The sequence below is a fragment of the Camelus ferus genome, chromosome 11, assembly GCF_009834535.1.
Source record: "Camelus ferus isolate YT-003-E chromosome 11, BCGSAC_Cfer_1.0, whole genome shotgun sequence".
Lineage (NCBI taxonomy): Eukaryota > Metazoa > Chordata > Mammalia > Artiodactyla > Camelidae > Camelus > Camelus ferus.
In genome coordinates this window covers 23,404,403-23,419,649 of record NC_045706.1, presented here as the reverse complement: position 1 = coordinate 23,419,649, position 15,247 = coordinate 23,404,403, and the positions used below count along the sequence as shown (strand labels likewise).

Here is a 15,247-nt window from a genome sequence, read left to right as displayed (position 1 = left end):
ATAACTGAATCCAGTTAAGAGATCATCAGCCCCAGGGCTTCCCCACATGTGGGGACACCTGGCTCTCCCTGCACCCCAACCCTCCATTCCTCCCATTTTAGTCTTGCTCAGAGTCTCTATCCTCTTTCCTCCGCAGGAATGGGATTTGGGCCTGTCCCCATGAACTCCAGCTTGCTGTGACATGATCCATCCAGTCATGCAGACACCAAGCCAGTCCTTTATACTAAAAAAAGCTTTATCAAAAATGTATATAAAATAAAGCTGGAAGCATACATTGGAGGGCTATTTCCCAGCTGAGCCAGGTGTCCATACGTAGTTACATGCAAATTAACTGCACAGTGTTCTGTACAAGGAGCCTGCTGGTGAGTTTCATTGTCACCTGGCTCAGCTGGCCAGGGCAAGGACCAGTTCTGAGAAAGGGTCTTTTATCCAAAGCTGTTGACCAAGTAGCTGGTGGTGACAGGAGAGGGAATTTCTTCAGGTCTGAGAGCTTTCCTGCCAGAGCTGACCACGTTGTCTCCTGGCTCTCACATCTGTACCCCAGCTTGTTGTGTTCCTTTCTCCTGGCTTGTTTCCTCCAAAAGCTGTGGTTGAGAAACAGAATCCCCTCTGATGGTGATGTGAGCAGGCAGTGGGATTCAGTTTGGGACCAAGTGGTGTCACTGGCAGAGGGTGTGGGAACAGGACCCTTAGGAAGAGAGCAGAGCCATCTCTATGTTGTCTGGGGCTGTGCCATTGCCCACCAGACCCTGGGCCCACTTGTGCAGGCGGCTGTAGAGTGGGAGGCCCTGGTTCTCGCGGTACAGATAGACGCCGGTGATGGCGTTCCACTGTGGCCGCGGCTGTGTGCCTTCCACTGGGAACTTGGCAACCAGCTCCTCGTCATCCTTGTTGAGCGCCACAAAGCCGAAGAAGCGGCGCACATTGTTGGCAGCCAGCACCCGCGAGTGCACCTCGGCCGTGCGCTGGAAGAGCTGGTCCTCGTTGGCGCGGTACTGCGCCCAGTAGGCCTCCTGGCGGTAGCTGAGTGGGGAGCAGTAATGCTTGAGGCACTTGGTCAGGAACACCAGAATGGCCACCACACCGATGAGCAGCCACCCAAAGAGCTGGCCAGAGAAGGGACAGGGTTGAGGATGGACAAGGAGCTGCCTGGACCCCCACCCACCCCAGGAAGAAGTAGAAGGAGCTGGTCAGAGCAGATGGGCTGGGCTGAACCTGGCAGCAGGACCACCGAGAGCTGGCTCTGTCACTTCCCTGGCCAAAGATTCGGCTCCTGTAAGGGCAGGAGGTCCTCCTGACTGTGATTCTTCCTCTTTGCCCTCACTCCCTTGAGTTCACACCTTTGTTCTTAGACTTAGCCTCCTGTAATTACAGCTGCCACTCCTTCAGCCCCAAGGGCCCCCCTCCACATCATCTCAGCCCACCAAAACCCAGCTCAAACTGCTAAGCTCAGCCCACATGCCACCTCCAGGAAGCCTTCCAGAGCCCCTCTGGGAGCAATCTTCCCTTCCCTGGGTCCCCCATGGCCCAGTTCCTCTTAAATCGTCACTCTGCCTTGTTTTGAAATCACCCATGTGCTTGCTTGGCTGTGGGCTTACTGAGGGCTGGGACAGTCAAGGTTATCTTTATTCCCCCATTTAAGCCTGTACAGAGATCTGTGGGCATTTGACTATCATTAAGTAGATTTTGTTTCTCTGCCTACCATCTTCCATCTCCCTCAGTACTATCTCCAGCCCTGCTTCTCTACGTGTGCTTCTTATGGACCTAAGAGGGGTCCTTTCTTTAGAGTAATCTTGTACTCGTTCCTGTCCTTCCCTCACGCCCTGCTTCTTCTTAAGACTTCAGCTGTTTTTCTGCTTCTGCCCAGGTCTCTGCCCCTGCCCTCTCTCCCTGACCAACTCCTTGAGAACTCCACTCCTTTGGAACTACACCCCCGGCTGAGGCTAGGATCAGGGCGGCAACTGCTGCCACCTGACTTGACACCCCTTCCTGCTTCAAGACTCCCCTTATGTCAGCAGTGCCTGAGGCTGACTTGGTACTGGTCAGGGGCCTTTCCCGGGATAGGAACATGCTTGTCCCCCAAGCCAGCTACACTGCACTATCAGTTCACAGCCGACAGAAAATGTTTCATAAGATGTCAGGGGTTCCTGCTCAGTATGGCTGGAACAAAGGGCTTAACCTGTGACTGGGCTCAAGGCTCAGTCTAAGCCAGAAGAACATCCCTTTAATGTTTAAAATTCTCTTACTTGGGATGGAATTGACCCTTGCCCCACCAAGTGCTAACCCAGTTACCCAGCTCTGATACCTGACACTGACAATCTAGTGCTTTCCTAGAGACCTCAGCTGCAGCGTTAACATGGGGCCATCGCGGGACCTCCCCACCAGCCACTGTGTAGGGAAGGAAGAAGAGGCTCGCTCTCTGCTTTGCGCAGCCTTACCTGGGACTCGTACTTGAGCCTGCGGCTGACCTCCTCCCGGAATCCTGACAGGTTGGCAGGGCCCTCCCCACATGGGAACCTGGCCAGGATTTCTGTGGCATGGGCCTGTGGGAGGCTGTCTTCCCCTGCTGTGAGTGAGGAGGGGTCCACGAACTCGCTGAGAGCACAGACATAAGCCTCACCGCGCAGCAGGGAGATGACAGACCAGGTGACAGGGGCCACAGCTGCGCGACCCACGATGGAGCTCAGAAGGAGGAAGTTGGGGGCAGCCGAGCAGTTCTTTGTCCTCCGGTACTGGCACTCGGCAACCAGGTTCCAGGTGTGGTTGTTGAGGATGACGCCGATGAGGAAGAGCGCCAGGGCAGGCACACCGATGGCCGTCAGCCCGTACAGGTAGTTCCGGGCTGGTGAGCAAGGGCAGTGGAAAGCCACCACAGTGAACAGCTCCTGGCTGCCCACTGTGCCCAGTGCCACCAGCCCATTGAAAATCATCACATCCTTGCTCTTGAAGAAGAGCGACAGGAAGCGGAAGTTCTCAGCGATCAGGGCTGCCATGGTGACAGGTCAGCTGGGAGACCAACAGCAAGGGTGGAGGCCGAAGGCAACCGGGACTGATGGTTCCTGGTGGGACTAGGGAAGTGCGCAGGCTGGTGGGTACCTGAAGACAGGGCATGGTCTTGCCATGTTACCCCTGCAGTGGCCAGCCTGGTGCTCCCTGTGGGACAGTAGATGACTGATCATTGTTTGCCTCTGAAAACAGGAGCTGAGGGGAGCTTGTGTAGCCAGGCTGGTGAGAAAGGAAGGAGACTGGGGAAGCCCCAGGGCCTGGGTGGAATGATAGCCTCTGTTCACTGAGCTCCCACTCTGTGTCAGGTGCTCACATCCCTCACTGCCCATCCTCATGATCCCGCACTGAGCTGTGACATACCCGTGTGCGCAGAGAAGGTGGAGGCTTCCTGAGGGTGGGGGGCTTGCCAGCCTCATGTGAGTGGCAGAGCTGAGATTCAAGCACAGGTCTGTCTGCCTCAGACACAGGTTCTTGTCATTATGACAAGCTTCCCTTGAGGTAGGGATTAGGACTGGCCCTGTGGCATTGGGGAATCTGGGATGTTGACTGGCTTTCTCTTTGGGATTCCAGGTACTGCTAATGTGCTGAAGGGGTAGCACTATTTACAGGATGTGTCCTGGGGGCCTCTAGCCTGTGGATATTAAAGCTGGAGTGAGGGTCCTGGTGAATAAGGGACTTGGATTTGACCCTGTGATGTGGGTTGGGTGGAGAAAGGGGTCTCCAATCACAGGTGAGCCTGGCGCAGCATCCCTGGAGTTCATAAGAACCTTTTCATTTTGGAGACCCCAGGCTCTGGCCTGGTTTAGGAGATCCTGGCTCTCAATATACTTTACGACCTTTCTCGACCTCAGCATCCTCATCTGTGAAAAGAGGATAAACCATTCTGGTCCTTGCTCTCCTCTTAGGGATGCTGCAGGGAAAAGAAAGGGAGTAAACGGTGCCTGATAATTGTCCTGTGTGTGAAACTCTCCATCTCACCCTGTCCAGTCCTGAAGGTGCCTCCCAGAGGTGAGGTGGTGGGGGTAGGGGCAGGGGAGATGATTCTCTTTCCTGCAAAGATCAGGAAACTAGGGCCTAAAGAGAACAGAGTTCCTTGCTCAAGGCTATTCAGATATGGAAGTGCCTGGATAGGACTTTTGAGTATGGCCTAAGGAGGCCTGGGAAGTGAACAAGGGTGGGTCGAGCCAAGTGAGCCCTCTATTTTCTTGGTCTCCTACTGACCCTGCTCTGTGCCTGTTCACGAGAGCCCTGGCAAACCTCCCCTTTCCCACCCACTACCCCTTCCCTATCCAGCAGCCCTGTTCCACCCAGGTCCTTGGGCCTACGGGCCGCTGAGCCTACCAACAACAGGAAGTCTTGATGAAGGTTAAGGCTCGGCCATGCCTACCATCTTCTCTCAAGCCTGCTCTGCCTTGATCTGGGCAGCAGCGGGGCTGACAGCCTGCCAGGAAGTGGCCATGTCCTTGGGCTCCAGCCATGTTCAGCCCCAACTCCCTTCCCAGGCCCCACCCACACAGGCCAGGGTGTGGCCCCCTGTCCTCCCCGTCCTGGGGATGAAAAACAAAAGTCCTCTGGCCAGAGACAGCTGGGGAGTGGAGGGTTGGGGTGGGCAGCAAACAGAGCTGGAGAGACCTGCCTATATTTCTTTCTGTGCCTCCTTTCTAGATCACCACCCCTCCTGGTTACTGCCAACGCTGCCAGATGGGCTGGTGCAGAGCTGGGTGGCCACATGGGTTGCCAGGAGGAGCACCCCAACTCACTGCCTGGGGGTTCCAGGGGCTCCAGTCTAACTCCCTGGGAACAGGAGTTTGTAATATTGCTGGGAATGAATGTGTTAAAGGCAGTCCCCTCACCTTCTTCCTTTTCTCTTGGCTTCAAGTCTCCTAATATGCTCCCCTGTGTTCATAAACTGCCCAAAGTGGGGTACAAGATGCCTGAACATGGGTGGGTCGTGGGCAGAGGAGGAACTAGGCCATCTCCTGAGACTACTGCCCCTGGCCCCCAGGCCCAGGATGGGTCACACCCAAGCCCATGTGGGACCTCCATCAACAATAGTTAGGACAGGAAACAGGCGGCTGGGGAGTGGGGTGCCTCAGCGAGGAGCCTCATTCCCCAGGACAATCCCTCTGTGCAGCCTTGGCATGGCTCTGCTGTGCCCCTTCCTTACCTGGGGTCAGCTGCGGGCACCGGTGGCCCTGGCCTCCGCCAGGCTGGGCTCTCCAAGTGGCGCGACGACATCGACATCGGAGCTCCCGGGGCGTGGGCCTCCGGGGCGGGCAGCCTACCAGGGCAGCCGCTGCGGGGCCCTATCCCCCAGCAGGCTCCCTCCTGCTTTGCTGCTTTGGGGAGAGAGCAGCAGGCTGGGGGCTGGTGGTGTCTTCACAAAAGTTTAACTCCAGAAAGGAGGCAGAATCTGCCAGATGGATGGAGCGAGCCAGCCAGTGGAAAAACAGTGTTGGCGCCAGACAGAGGGGAGAGGGGGCGGGCGGAGTGAGGAGCAGAGCGGAGAGGAAGTGGTGGTGCCTGTTGAGCAGCGGCTCAGCCTGGCCCTGCCTGCTTCTGAGGCTCCACACCAGCGGGACCAGTTCAGGGGCCAGGCGGGGGGGCCTTCCGGGAGATCTGGCCTGGCCCTGCCCTCCAGGCCGGTTTCCAGAGCACCCGCTGCCTGACCCCCATTGGACAGAAGCTGCCAGACACAGCTCTGGGCAGGGTTAGGGGAGAGATGCCATCAGACTGATGCTGACTCCTCCTCGCAGGATCCACAAAGCCAGTAGCCCCCCTCCCCTATTCCAGCCCTGCTCCCTCAGAGCCCACCACACTTGGCAAGCCCTCCCCCATTGGCTCTTCTGTCCATCCTTCAGCTCACTCCCCAGGCGCTGCTTCGAATCTTGGGAGCACTGATGAGTAAATTCTGGACTCTGGGGATTCTCTGAGGCCCTGTGGGCATAGCTCTGACTGGTGGGTGGAAATTACAAGGAGACAGGTTTGTGAAGGAAGCCCTTTGTAACAATCAGTGCTGCCCAGCCTGTCCCAGAAAGTGGTTATGAGCTCCCCGTCTGTGGGAGTGTGCAAGCTGAGGCTAAAGTCATGGATCAGGAGTGCTGAAGGGGAGAGGTCTGTCCAAGGACAATCTAGATGACCCCTAGGATCAAGGGAGAGACCCCGGACCCCTGTCTGCTCTGCAGTGCTTATGGTCTGTGACCATGGAACTGCTGAGTGACGTGCTGGCCTCCCTGAGCTGGGCTTGTCCGCTTGCATGAATGAAGGGAAAAGGACTGGTGTTTATTTTTTCATAGCTTGCCATATGCCAAACGCATGCAGCTCCAGATTCCTTCTCAAAAGTTATCCTCCTTTAACTTCACTATAATCCTGAAAAGCAGATCTTTTTAACGTCCTTTTTACAGATAGACACACTGCGGTTTAGAGGGATTTGTTGATTTGCCCTGGGTCCTACGGCTTTAATATTTGAACCCAGGTCTGCCTGACCCAAAGCTTTACTCTTTCCTCCACATTTTGTACCTCCCAATGTGTCTAGGCTGGCTTTTCCCACTGAAAACAGCCCCTCCGCCCCAACACACCCCTGGTCTTGACTTATCTGAATCCTCCCCTAGAGCAAGTCCCACTCCTGGAGGAGCCCTCCAGCCCCCTTGGCTTCGAAGGCTTGCCCTCTGCCCAAATAATTAAAGGGAGGGAGACTGGGTCTCAGAAGTGGAAATAGAGGGAAGGATGCCCAAAGAAGAATGGAAATTATTAACACAGTGTTGTAAGGATCAAGATCAATATGAGTTCTTAGGTGAGTGTCTGGGGAAAGGCAAGAACCCCATCTCCTTGGCCTTCAGCCTCCCCCTGACCAGGGTAGCTCCAGTTCCTTATGTCCCCTCCCCTTATGTCCAGGGGGAGGTGGAGGGTAAGCCCTTAGGTTCGGAAATCAACATGCACATTATCCGCCAGGTACTGAGTGCCTACCACGTGCCATGTGCTTTACACGCTTCACCCATCAAATGCTCGCACAACCCCATGAGGTAGGTGCCTCATGCCCATTATACATATGAGGAAACTGAGGCACAGGAAATGAAACAAGTGGCCCAAGGGACACAGTTTATTTGGCCCAGTTCTTTCTAACTCTGGAGTCTGAGCTGTTTCCACTCTAGACAGCTCCCCTCCCACCTGTCCACCCTCATTCCAACCTCAGGGCAGAGCCTCTCAGCTTTTAGAGGCCCCTCTAAAAGGGCCCCTCTAAAAGCACAGGGGTTCTGAGAAAATGGGAAGACATCAGCTTCTTCTTCTAAATGCTCAGGCTCTGGGAATGGTCTGATTTCCCTCTGAGACCTGGATGTGAGGAAGGTGTCGCGGTGTCTCCAAGGACCCCTCCATAGGATGCGCTAGGACCTGAATATGTCCCTCTAAAAGCTGTATGTTGAATCTTAACCCCCGAAGGTGGTGGTATTAAGGAGCAGGGCCTTTGGGAGGTGCCAAAGGCATGGGCTTCAAGCCTTATAAAAGAGGCCTCAGAGACCTCCCTAGCCTCTTCCACCAGGTGAGGACACAGTGAGAAGGTGCCAGCTTCGAACCAGAAAGGGCCTCCATCAGAACCTGACCTTGGCGGGGCCGTGATCTTGGACTTCGTCTCCAGAACTGTGAGAGAGAACTTTTTGTTGTTTATAAACCACCCAGCCTGCGACATTTTGTTATAGTAACTCAAATGACTAAGACAGGAGGCCCTTCATGCCCAGTGCTAAATAAATGTGCAGTCCACCTTGATGACCTCCATGGTGAGCCACACTCTGGCTTCTCCTGAGTGGGCCTAGCTTCTGGCGTCTTGTCTTATCACCTGTCACCCCAGATGTGTCCCACCAGGTGAGGCTCTGGGTCACGTCTTTATGGCCCACCTTGGCTGGTTCAGCCTCACTCAGGAGATGGGCCAAAATCAGAGGATTCCTACTTCATGAGATGGCTGGACACACTCCTGCTCCCTGAGCCTTGAGCATAAGGAAACAGAGATCCGAGAAAAACACAGATACGTGGATGCTGGGGCCAGGATGCTCATAGGACCTGAGAGGAGATAGTGAACCAGTGGGTGGAGTGGGCTGGGCAGGGCCGGGCAGGTGGGAGCTCGTCCCCACCAAGCCAGTTCTAAACCCTTCAGACTCATACTGCTCATGGCCCTGCTGCCCCAGGGCCATCCAGGATGATGTCAAAGCTGGAGGAGTGAGGTTCCCTTCCAGCTCCAAGCTTCCTGCCTCAGGTGGGCAGGTGGAAGCCTGGGCACGTGGCTGTGCTCTGGGGCCTGCTGCCAGCACCTACAGCTTTCATTTTTCCATTTGGCTTGGGGGTCTGAGATGCTGTGGGCTCAGGCCCCCATTTCTGCCTCTTAACCTGGCCATGGCTCACACTTTGCTGAAGTAGGTGGCCACCTCCTTGCGTAAAGGCCGAGGCCCGCCCCCAGCCCAGCCGTTGCCCACCGGCGGCTCCTCCTGGCCCAGCTGCAGGGGCGGCTTGCACTTGTGCCAGCTCGTGAGCAGCCTGTTCATGGTGCCTTGATCGGTGATGCCGCGCAGCTTCTCCCTCTCCTCGTCGGCACCGATGTCTGTGACAGGGGGAGCAGCTGAGCTAGCAGGGGCTGTGGCCAGGGCCCCGTCGGTGTGACCCAGCTCCAGGTCATGGTTCATGGCCTCGAAGAACTGCTGGATACAGACCTTGGCAAAGGCCTTGGCGTGCTCCGTGCACGTCTCGTCGAAGAGCTTGCGCTCGATGTCGATGTAGTGGGACCAGTACTTGCTTTTGAGGAAGGCGGCCTGAGTGAAACAGGGCCGCACAGAGCGCACAATGAACGCCAGCAGTGTGGTCAGCAGCACGAAGGACCAGCCCAGGGCCTGCAGAGAGAGTCAGCCAGGCATTGCCCTTCGGCCTCCTGAGCTTGTCCAACCCCCTAAAGCACACTCTGTGTCAGGGCCTTTAGGGAAGAGAGCACCGACTGCAAGGGCAAGTGACTGCACCTCATGGCCTTCATTTCCTCTTCTGTAAAATGGGCAGAGACATGCCCATCTCATGGAAACAAGATCATGTGAATAAACTGCCCTGCATGTAGGCCTGGCCCTCAATATGCAGCAGTTAGCTGGGCAGACCTCAGAATTAGGCTGCCTGGGTTTGCCCGTCTCCAGGACAGGCATGCTTTCACACTGCGTGAGATATTGTGGGTTCAGGTCCAGACCATCACAATAAAGAGAATATCACAATACAGTGAGTCACATGGTTGCCCAATGCGTGTAAAAGTCGTGTTTACACTATACTGTAGTCTATTAATATGCAATAGCATTATATCTTAAAAAACAATATAAGAGGGGAGGATATAGCTCGGTGGTAGAGTGCATGCTTAGCATGCATGAGGTCCTGGGTTCAATCCCTAGTACCACCATACCTAGTACCACAAACAAACAAATAAATAAATAAATAAAAATAAACCTAATTGCCTCCCCCAACAAAAATAAACAAAAAACCCAATATACGTACCTTGACTAAAAAATACTTTTTTGCTAAAAAATGCTGACCATGATTTGAACCTTCAGTAAGTTGTAGTAGTAACATCAAAGATCACTGATCACAGATCACTATAGTGAATATAATGATAATGAAAAAGTTTGAAATATTGTAAGAATTACCAAAATGTGACACAGAGACATGAAGTGAGAACATGCTCTTGGAAAAACAGTGCCAATAAATTTGCTCAATGCAGGCTGCCACAAACCTTCAATTTGTAAAAAAAAAAAAAGAAAGAAAGAAAAAAAAAAAGCAATATCTGCAAACATCATAAAACAAAGCACAATAAAAGAGGTATGCCTGTCCTTAATGGTTGCTTGGGCACAAAGTGACTTTGCTGTGCCTCATTTTCCCCACCTACAAAATGAGGCTGTCGATTGTACCTATCCCACAGGGTTGTGAGGACTAAATGTGATAATAAATTTTAACACAGTGCCTGGTACCTGTTAGTGCTCAGTAACTGTAGCCACTATTAGGAGGCCAACAGGAATACGCTAACCATGCCTCTTCCTTCAGGAAGCCTTCCTGGACCTCCCAGGGCCGTAGTGAAACCTCCTCCTCTGAGTTCTGTACCTCTCCATTGGCTCCTGGTATTGTCTGTCCCCTTTCAGTCGCCAGCACTCAGCGAGCACCTCCTCTGTGTAGACTCTAAGCTGGGCCCCCAAGGGTCACAGAGATGGATTGGATGATCATTCAGCCTCTGTGCTAAAGGGCACTGGACACTTGGGTTCTAGCTCTGTTCTGTCAATAACTCGCTGTGGGGTAGGTTGCTCTCCACAACTTGAGCTTCAGTTGTGGAACCCCCAGTTCCACACAGAAGCATTTGGCTAGATCAGGACAGGCGAGGCAGGGTAAACCTCAATGCCTATAGTAGGAGTCAACGGGTTGCGGCCGAGCTGACATCAGGTGGGGGCTGATGGAAAACGTGGGACCTGTGGGCCTGGATCGCCTGATGTTCTGAGTAAAGGTGGAAATCGTATTTTTATGTGAAAATTTCTGGTTTTTAGATAATGCCAACTATTTTAAAGTTCAATTTCGAATTCAATACCTGAAGGCCAAATGACACACGTCTATAGGCCAGACAGCCTGCCGTCAGGGGGCCCTTTTAGTTCGTGAGGTGATGGTTTAAAGGTCAGGTGGAGGGAGAGCTGCCCAGGCCCTGAGGCCTGGGACGATGAACAAGTGCCCACAGGAGCAGAGGTGCAGGTTGGGAGGGCATCGGAGTCCAAACTGTGCACTCAGAGTGTGAGGTTCACATGGGGCACCTGGTGGTGATGCAAGCCCCACAGGGGAGAGTTCTGGCTGAAGGGGAAGCTGGGGTGTCTGGACTTGCCAGAACAGAGTATGCAGTATCCAGCCCCCTGCCTCCTGCCCCAACTCTGACAGCCCAGGTCTCTGCTGGGGTCTTCCTCCCCACATACAATGACTGTGGAGGTTGGGGGTGCTGTGGTGAAGGGTTTAGATGGGTGAGGGTCTAGAGGGGCAGAGGACATGAGAGAGTGGGGCTGGGGAGGGCTTGAGCTCTGGATTTCCCCATCAGTGGGCCCTCCAACCCTGCAGTTAGGGCACATCCCAATAGTGTATCCCCTCGCCCAAGCCCTCCCTCCCCCAGGGCACCAGACCCTCAGCTCCCACTCCCACTCCTTGCCAGCTGGGAGTATTTGCCAGGGAAATGTACCCAAATGGCCCAGCCACCCACAGGCCTCACCACTGCCCTGGCCTGGAAGAGGGAAAGGATGCAAATTCCTACAGGCTTCTAAGCTGGAGCTCAGGATAGAGAATGTGGGGCTGGCTAAGCAGCTGGGTCCACTCTGGGGACCTCAGGACAGGGCACAGGCCTCTGGACCCAGGCAGTCAAAGCACTTTCCCCAGGTGGCACTGCCCTGAGTGGGGAGACAACGTGGCTCTGCCTTTCAAAGCCCTGGAACTCTATTGGGAATGTCCCTGCCCTACAGAGCTCCATCTAAGGGGGAGACCCAGCCCTGGCTGGGGAACCCCAATGTTTCAGGGAAACATGACCATACCCTGAGGAAGCCCCATTTCTGGAGGTAGGGGATTGGGCCCTTTCTGAGCGACCGGGTCCATGAGGGAGACACAGCCCAAGGCCATCTGGGCCCTCACCTGTGAGATGCAGCGCAGGTAGCGCACGGCCACCTCGCGGGCCAGCAGCCAGTCACCGTCGTAGATCTCAGGGCAGGGCACCCGGGCCAGCAGGCGGGCGAGGTCGGGCGGGGACAGGCCAGGCGCCAGGCTGCCGTTGCCCAGCACAGTCACGGGCACAGCCGTGCAGAAGGCACAGAGGAAGCACTTGCCATCGAGCAGCGTGACAGCCACCCAGACGACGGGCGCGATGAGGGCGCGCTGGGCCATGGAGCAGAACATGTAGCGCAGCACCGCGGGGTCCTTGGCCCGGCGGCCTGGCGGCCGCTTCCACTCTTCAGCCAGCATGGACACGTTGTTGTTCATGACCAGACCGAGGAGAAAGAGGACCAGTGGTGGCGCCAGCAGAATGCCGGCGCTGTAGGCAGCATTGTAGCCCGGCAGGCAGGGGCAGTTGAAGTCGAAGGCGGAGTACATCTGGGCACTGGCCAGGGCCATGATGCCGCAGATGCCGTTCATGAAGGACTCCTGGTTGGACTGCAAGAACTGGAAGATCATCCGGAACTTGTCCATTGCGCCCCCCCCCCCCACTGGGGCCTGCTGACCCCCTCCCTCCTCACCTCTGCCTCCAGGATGGCCCCTGAGGCCAGCTCTGCCCACTGGGTGCCCACATCATGGCTGAGACTGGCAGAACTCAGGGCAGAGGCTGAGGCCACTTTGAGGCATCTTCTAGTCAGGTGCTGGCTGAAAGGGACGCAGGTTGGCCAATCCTGTGGGTGCAGACAGGGCTCTGCCCCTCCCCGCCTCATCCCTCCTGGGCTCTCTCTCCAAGCTGGCTCTGGCACTGGGAAGCCACAAGGGCCACACCCTATGGGGCCAGTTATCTGTGGGTGCAGGAAGGGGGTGGGGAGGAGGCTCAGACTCGGCTGGGAAGACACTGTCTCCAGCCAGGTTGAAGATTGGGAGAATCCAGGGCTGCTGCAGATGCCGGAGCTTCTGGACCTCACCTCGTCCTCTGGGCTCCTAGGAAGCATGTCACTCTCCTTCTGCCTTTCCTGTTGGGGCCTTCCTCCATGCTCTATCAGGGTCCAAGAGGGCTCCTGCATCAGTTCAGACAGTGATGGTGTGATGATGTAGTGATGGCAGTGGTGGTGGCTGCAGTGAGGTGATGGTAGTGGGGATGGTGCTGATGCTGGTGATAGCGGTGATGATGGCAGTTATGATGGGGATGGTGATGGCAATGCTGTTGTTGCTGGTGGTAGTGGTGACAGCAGTAATAATAGTGATGATGATGTGACAGTGGTCACAGTGGGGATGGCAGTGGTGGTAGTCAGGGTGGAGACAGTGCTAAATGCATAGAGTAAAAAGCCCTGAATTTGGAGTCAGAGGATTTGGATCTGAGAGTTTGCTGGGTCCCCTCCCTCCCAGGCAGGGAGCTGCGGCCTGTAAGCATAATGCAAGTGCTTTTCTGTCCTGTCTGCTTGTGTCTCTGTGGGTGTGTCTGTGTGTTTGTGGATTAAGGATGAAAAATCCTTTCTTGGCTCTACTCCTACTTCAACTCCACCAGATCAAAAAATAAAAAGGTAGGCGGTGGGGTTTCAGGTCTGGGGCTGGTGTCTCCAGAGTGTCTGCGGGAATCAGGCCAGGGCCCTCTCCATCAGCATATCAAAGTGGAAAGGAGCTTAAAGGGCTCCCTTTGATGCCACCAGCTCTCCCAGAAGGGTAGGTCAGATCCAGCTTCAACCAGATGGCTCCTGTCTAGGGTGAAAGGGTAGGGCTGGACAGGGCAGCTTCAGATCTCTGCGACCCTGCATGTGTCCGTGTGTGAACTTGCTGTGTCTTCGGGCCTCAGTGTCTGTAGGTCTGCAGTGTGCCTATCACTGTTACCATCCAGGCCCCCTATGGGGCCTTCCCAGATCCCTGACCCCAGTCCTCCAGCTGCCTCTTGTTTGTAGAAAAGCTTTAGTCTCCCAGGACTCCCCGAGTCTCAAAAGTCTGGCTCAAGAGCTAAAGGTTAGGAAATGTGAAGATGTAGAAACAAAGAATAGCTGCTGGGCCAGGAAACTGGTAACAATTCAGACTATAAACCAGCCACACAGCAGAGTCACGGAATTCCCAGTTCCCTGAAAGACACAGATGAAGTTCTGACACGTATTCCTAAGTAGTTTTTTTTACAGGAAGTAGACCCCCACCAGATGAAAACTCCTGACCAGAGTCACGTAGACTCCAGCCCAGCTGAAACCAGAAGATGGCTGATACTTGAAACTTCACTTTTTTTTTTTCTTATTGGTGTGTAGTTGATTTGCACTGTTGTGTTAGTTTCTAGCGTACAGCAAAGTGATTCAGATATACATATATACATATTTCTTTTCATATTCTTTTCCATTATGGTTTATTACAGGATATTGTATATAACTCCCTGTGCTATGCAGTAGGGCCTTGTTTATCTATTTTATATATAGTGGTTTGTATCTGTTAATCTCAAAGTCCTAATTTGTCCCTCTCCCACACTTTGGTAACCATGAATTTATTTTCTATGTCTGTGAGTCTGTTTCTTTTTTGTAAATAAGTTCATGTGTATCATGTTTTTTTTTTGATTGACGTATAGTCAGTTTACAATATTGTGTTAATTTCTGGTATACAGCATAGTGATTCAGTTATACATATATATTCATTTTCATATTCTTTTCATTATAGACTATTACAAGGTATTGAATATAGTTCTCTGTGCTATAGAGCAGGACCCTGTTGTTTATCTGTTTTACATATAGTAGTTAGTATCTGCAAATCCTGAACTCCCAATTTATCCCTCCCCACTGCAGCCTGCCCCCCGGTAACCATAAATTTATTTTCTGTGTCTGTGAGTCTGTTTCTGTTTTGAAAATAAGCTCATTTGTGTCATTTTTTTTAGAGTCCACATATAGGTGATATCACATGAAGTTTGTCTTTCTCTTTCCAACTCCACTTAGTATGATAATCTCTAGGTCCATCCATGTTGCTGCAAATGACATTATTCCATTCCTTTTTATAGCTGAATAATATTCCACTGTATATACATATATATACACATACACATACATATATATATACACATACACACACATACACACCCCCACAACTTCTTTATCCAGTTATCTGTTGATAGACATTTAGGTTGCTTCTATGTCTTGGGTATTGTAAATAGTGCTGCTATGAACATTGGGGGTGCATGTATCTTTTCGAATTGCAGGAGTGGGATTGCCAGATCATATGGCAACTCTATTTTTAGTTTTTTAAGGAACCTCCATACTATTTTCCATAATGTCTGCACCAGTTGAAACTTCACCTTGATGCCAACCAATCTGAGAATTGTGCACGAGCTCATCACCCACCTGGCAGCCCCTCTCCCTCATACCACCTTTAAATCCTCTGACCAGTAACTTGGAGATGGTCTTAGGACATTAGTCCACCATCTTCTCAGGTTGCTGGCCTCCCAAATAAAGCAACTTTTGCTTTTCCACTAATGCTTGTCTCTAGAGTATTAGCCTTCCAAGCAGCAAGCAGCCAACCTTGGGACTGGTACTGGCCTCATTCTGCACCTTTCCATGAATGGTCTCTGTGTCTG

At 53.4% G+C, this 15,247-nt stretch overlaps 2 protein-coding genes across 3 annotated transcripts; both read right to left on the bottom strand.

The window, feature by feature from the left end:
* Positions 1–214: 214 nt before the first annotated feature.
* On the bottom strand, positions 215–5,596 carry CALHM2 (calcium homeostasis modulator family member 2). Of its 2 annotated transcripts, none has more exons than XM_014557823.2 (3): positions 5,174–5,596; positions 2,439–3,153; positions 215–1,106 (listed from the first exon to the last, which is right to left on the bottom strand). In XM_014557823.2, the coding sequence occupies exons 2-3, from the start codon at positions 2,991–2,993 to the stop codon at positions 690–692; spliced, it is 972 nt and encodes a 323-aa protein (XP_014413309.1). In that variant the 5' UTR covers positions 2,994–3,153; positions 5,174–5,596; the 3' UTR covers positions 215–689. The 2 variants fall into 2 exon arrangements, with proteins under 2 accessions (XP_014413309.1, XP_014413310.1); XM_014557824.2 differs by having other exon boundaries at positions 2,439–3,068.
* Positions 5,597–8,302: 2,706 nt separating this feature from the next.
* On the bottom strand, positions 8,303–12,421 carry CALHM1 (calcium homeostasis modulator 1). The gene is made up of 2 exons (XM_006182986.3): positions 11,665–12,421; positions 8,303–8,879 (listed from the first exon to the last, which is right to left on the bottom strand). Exons 1-2 carry the CDS (start codon positions 12,214–12,216, stop codon positions 8,394–8,396), a joined length of 1,038 nt encoding a protein of 345 aa, XP_006183048.1. The 5' UTR covers positions 12,217–12,421; the 3' UTR covers positions 8,303–8,393.
* Between the last annotated feature and the right edge of the window lie 2,826 nt (positions 12,422–15,247).

What these genes read in the sequence shown, in the direction of transcription:
- CALHM2 (XM_014557823.2), bottom strand. Translation starts at nt 2,993, where the DNA reads ATGGCAGCCCTGATCGCTGAGAACTTCCGCTTCCTGTCGCTCTTCTTC. An exon ending in GGCTCAAGTACGAGTCCCAG is followed by an intron (nt 1,107 to 2,438) that starts GTAAGGCTGCGC and finishes TTCTCTGGCCAG; the next exon opens with CTCTTTGGGTGGCTGCTCAT.
- CALHM1 (XM_006182986.3), bottom strand. Translation starts at nt 12,216, where the DNA reads ATGGACAAGTTCCGGATGATCTTCCAGTTCTTGCAGTCCAACCAGGAG. An exon ending in ACCTGCGCTGCATCTCACAG is followed by an intron (nt 8,880 to 11,664) that starts GTGAGGGCCCAG and finishes CTCTCTCTGCAG; the next exon opens with GCCCTGGGCTGGTCCTTCGT.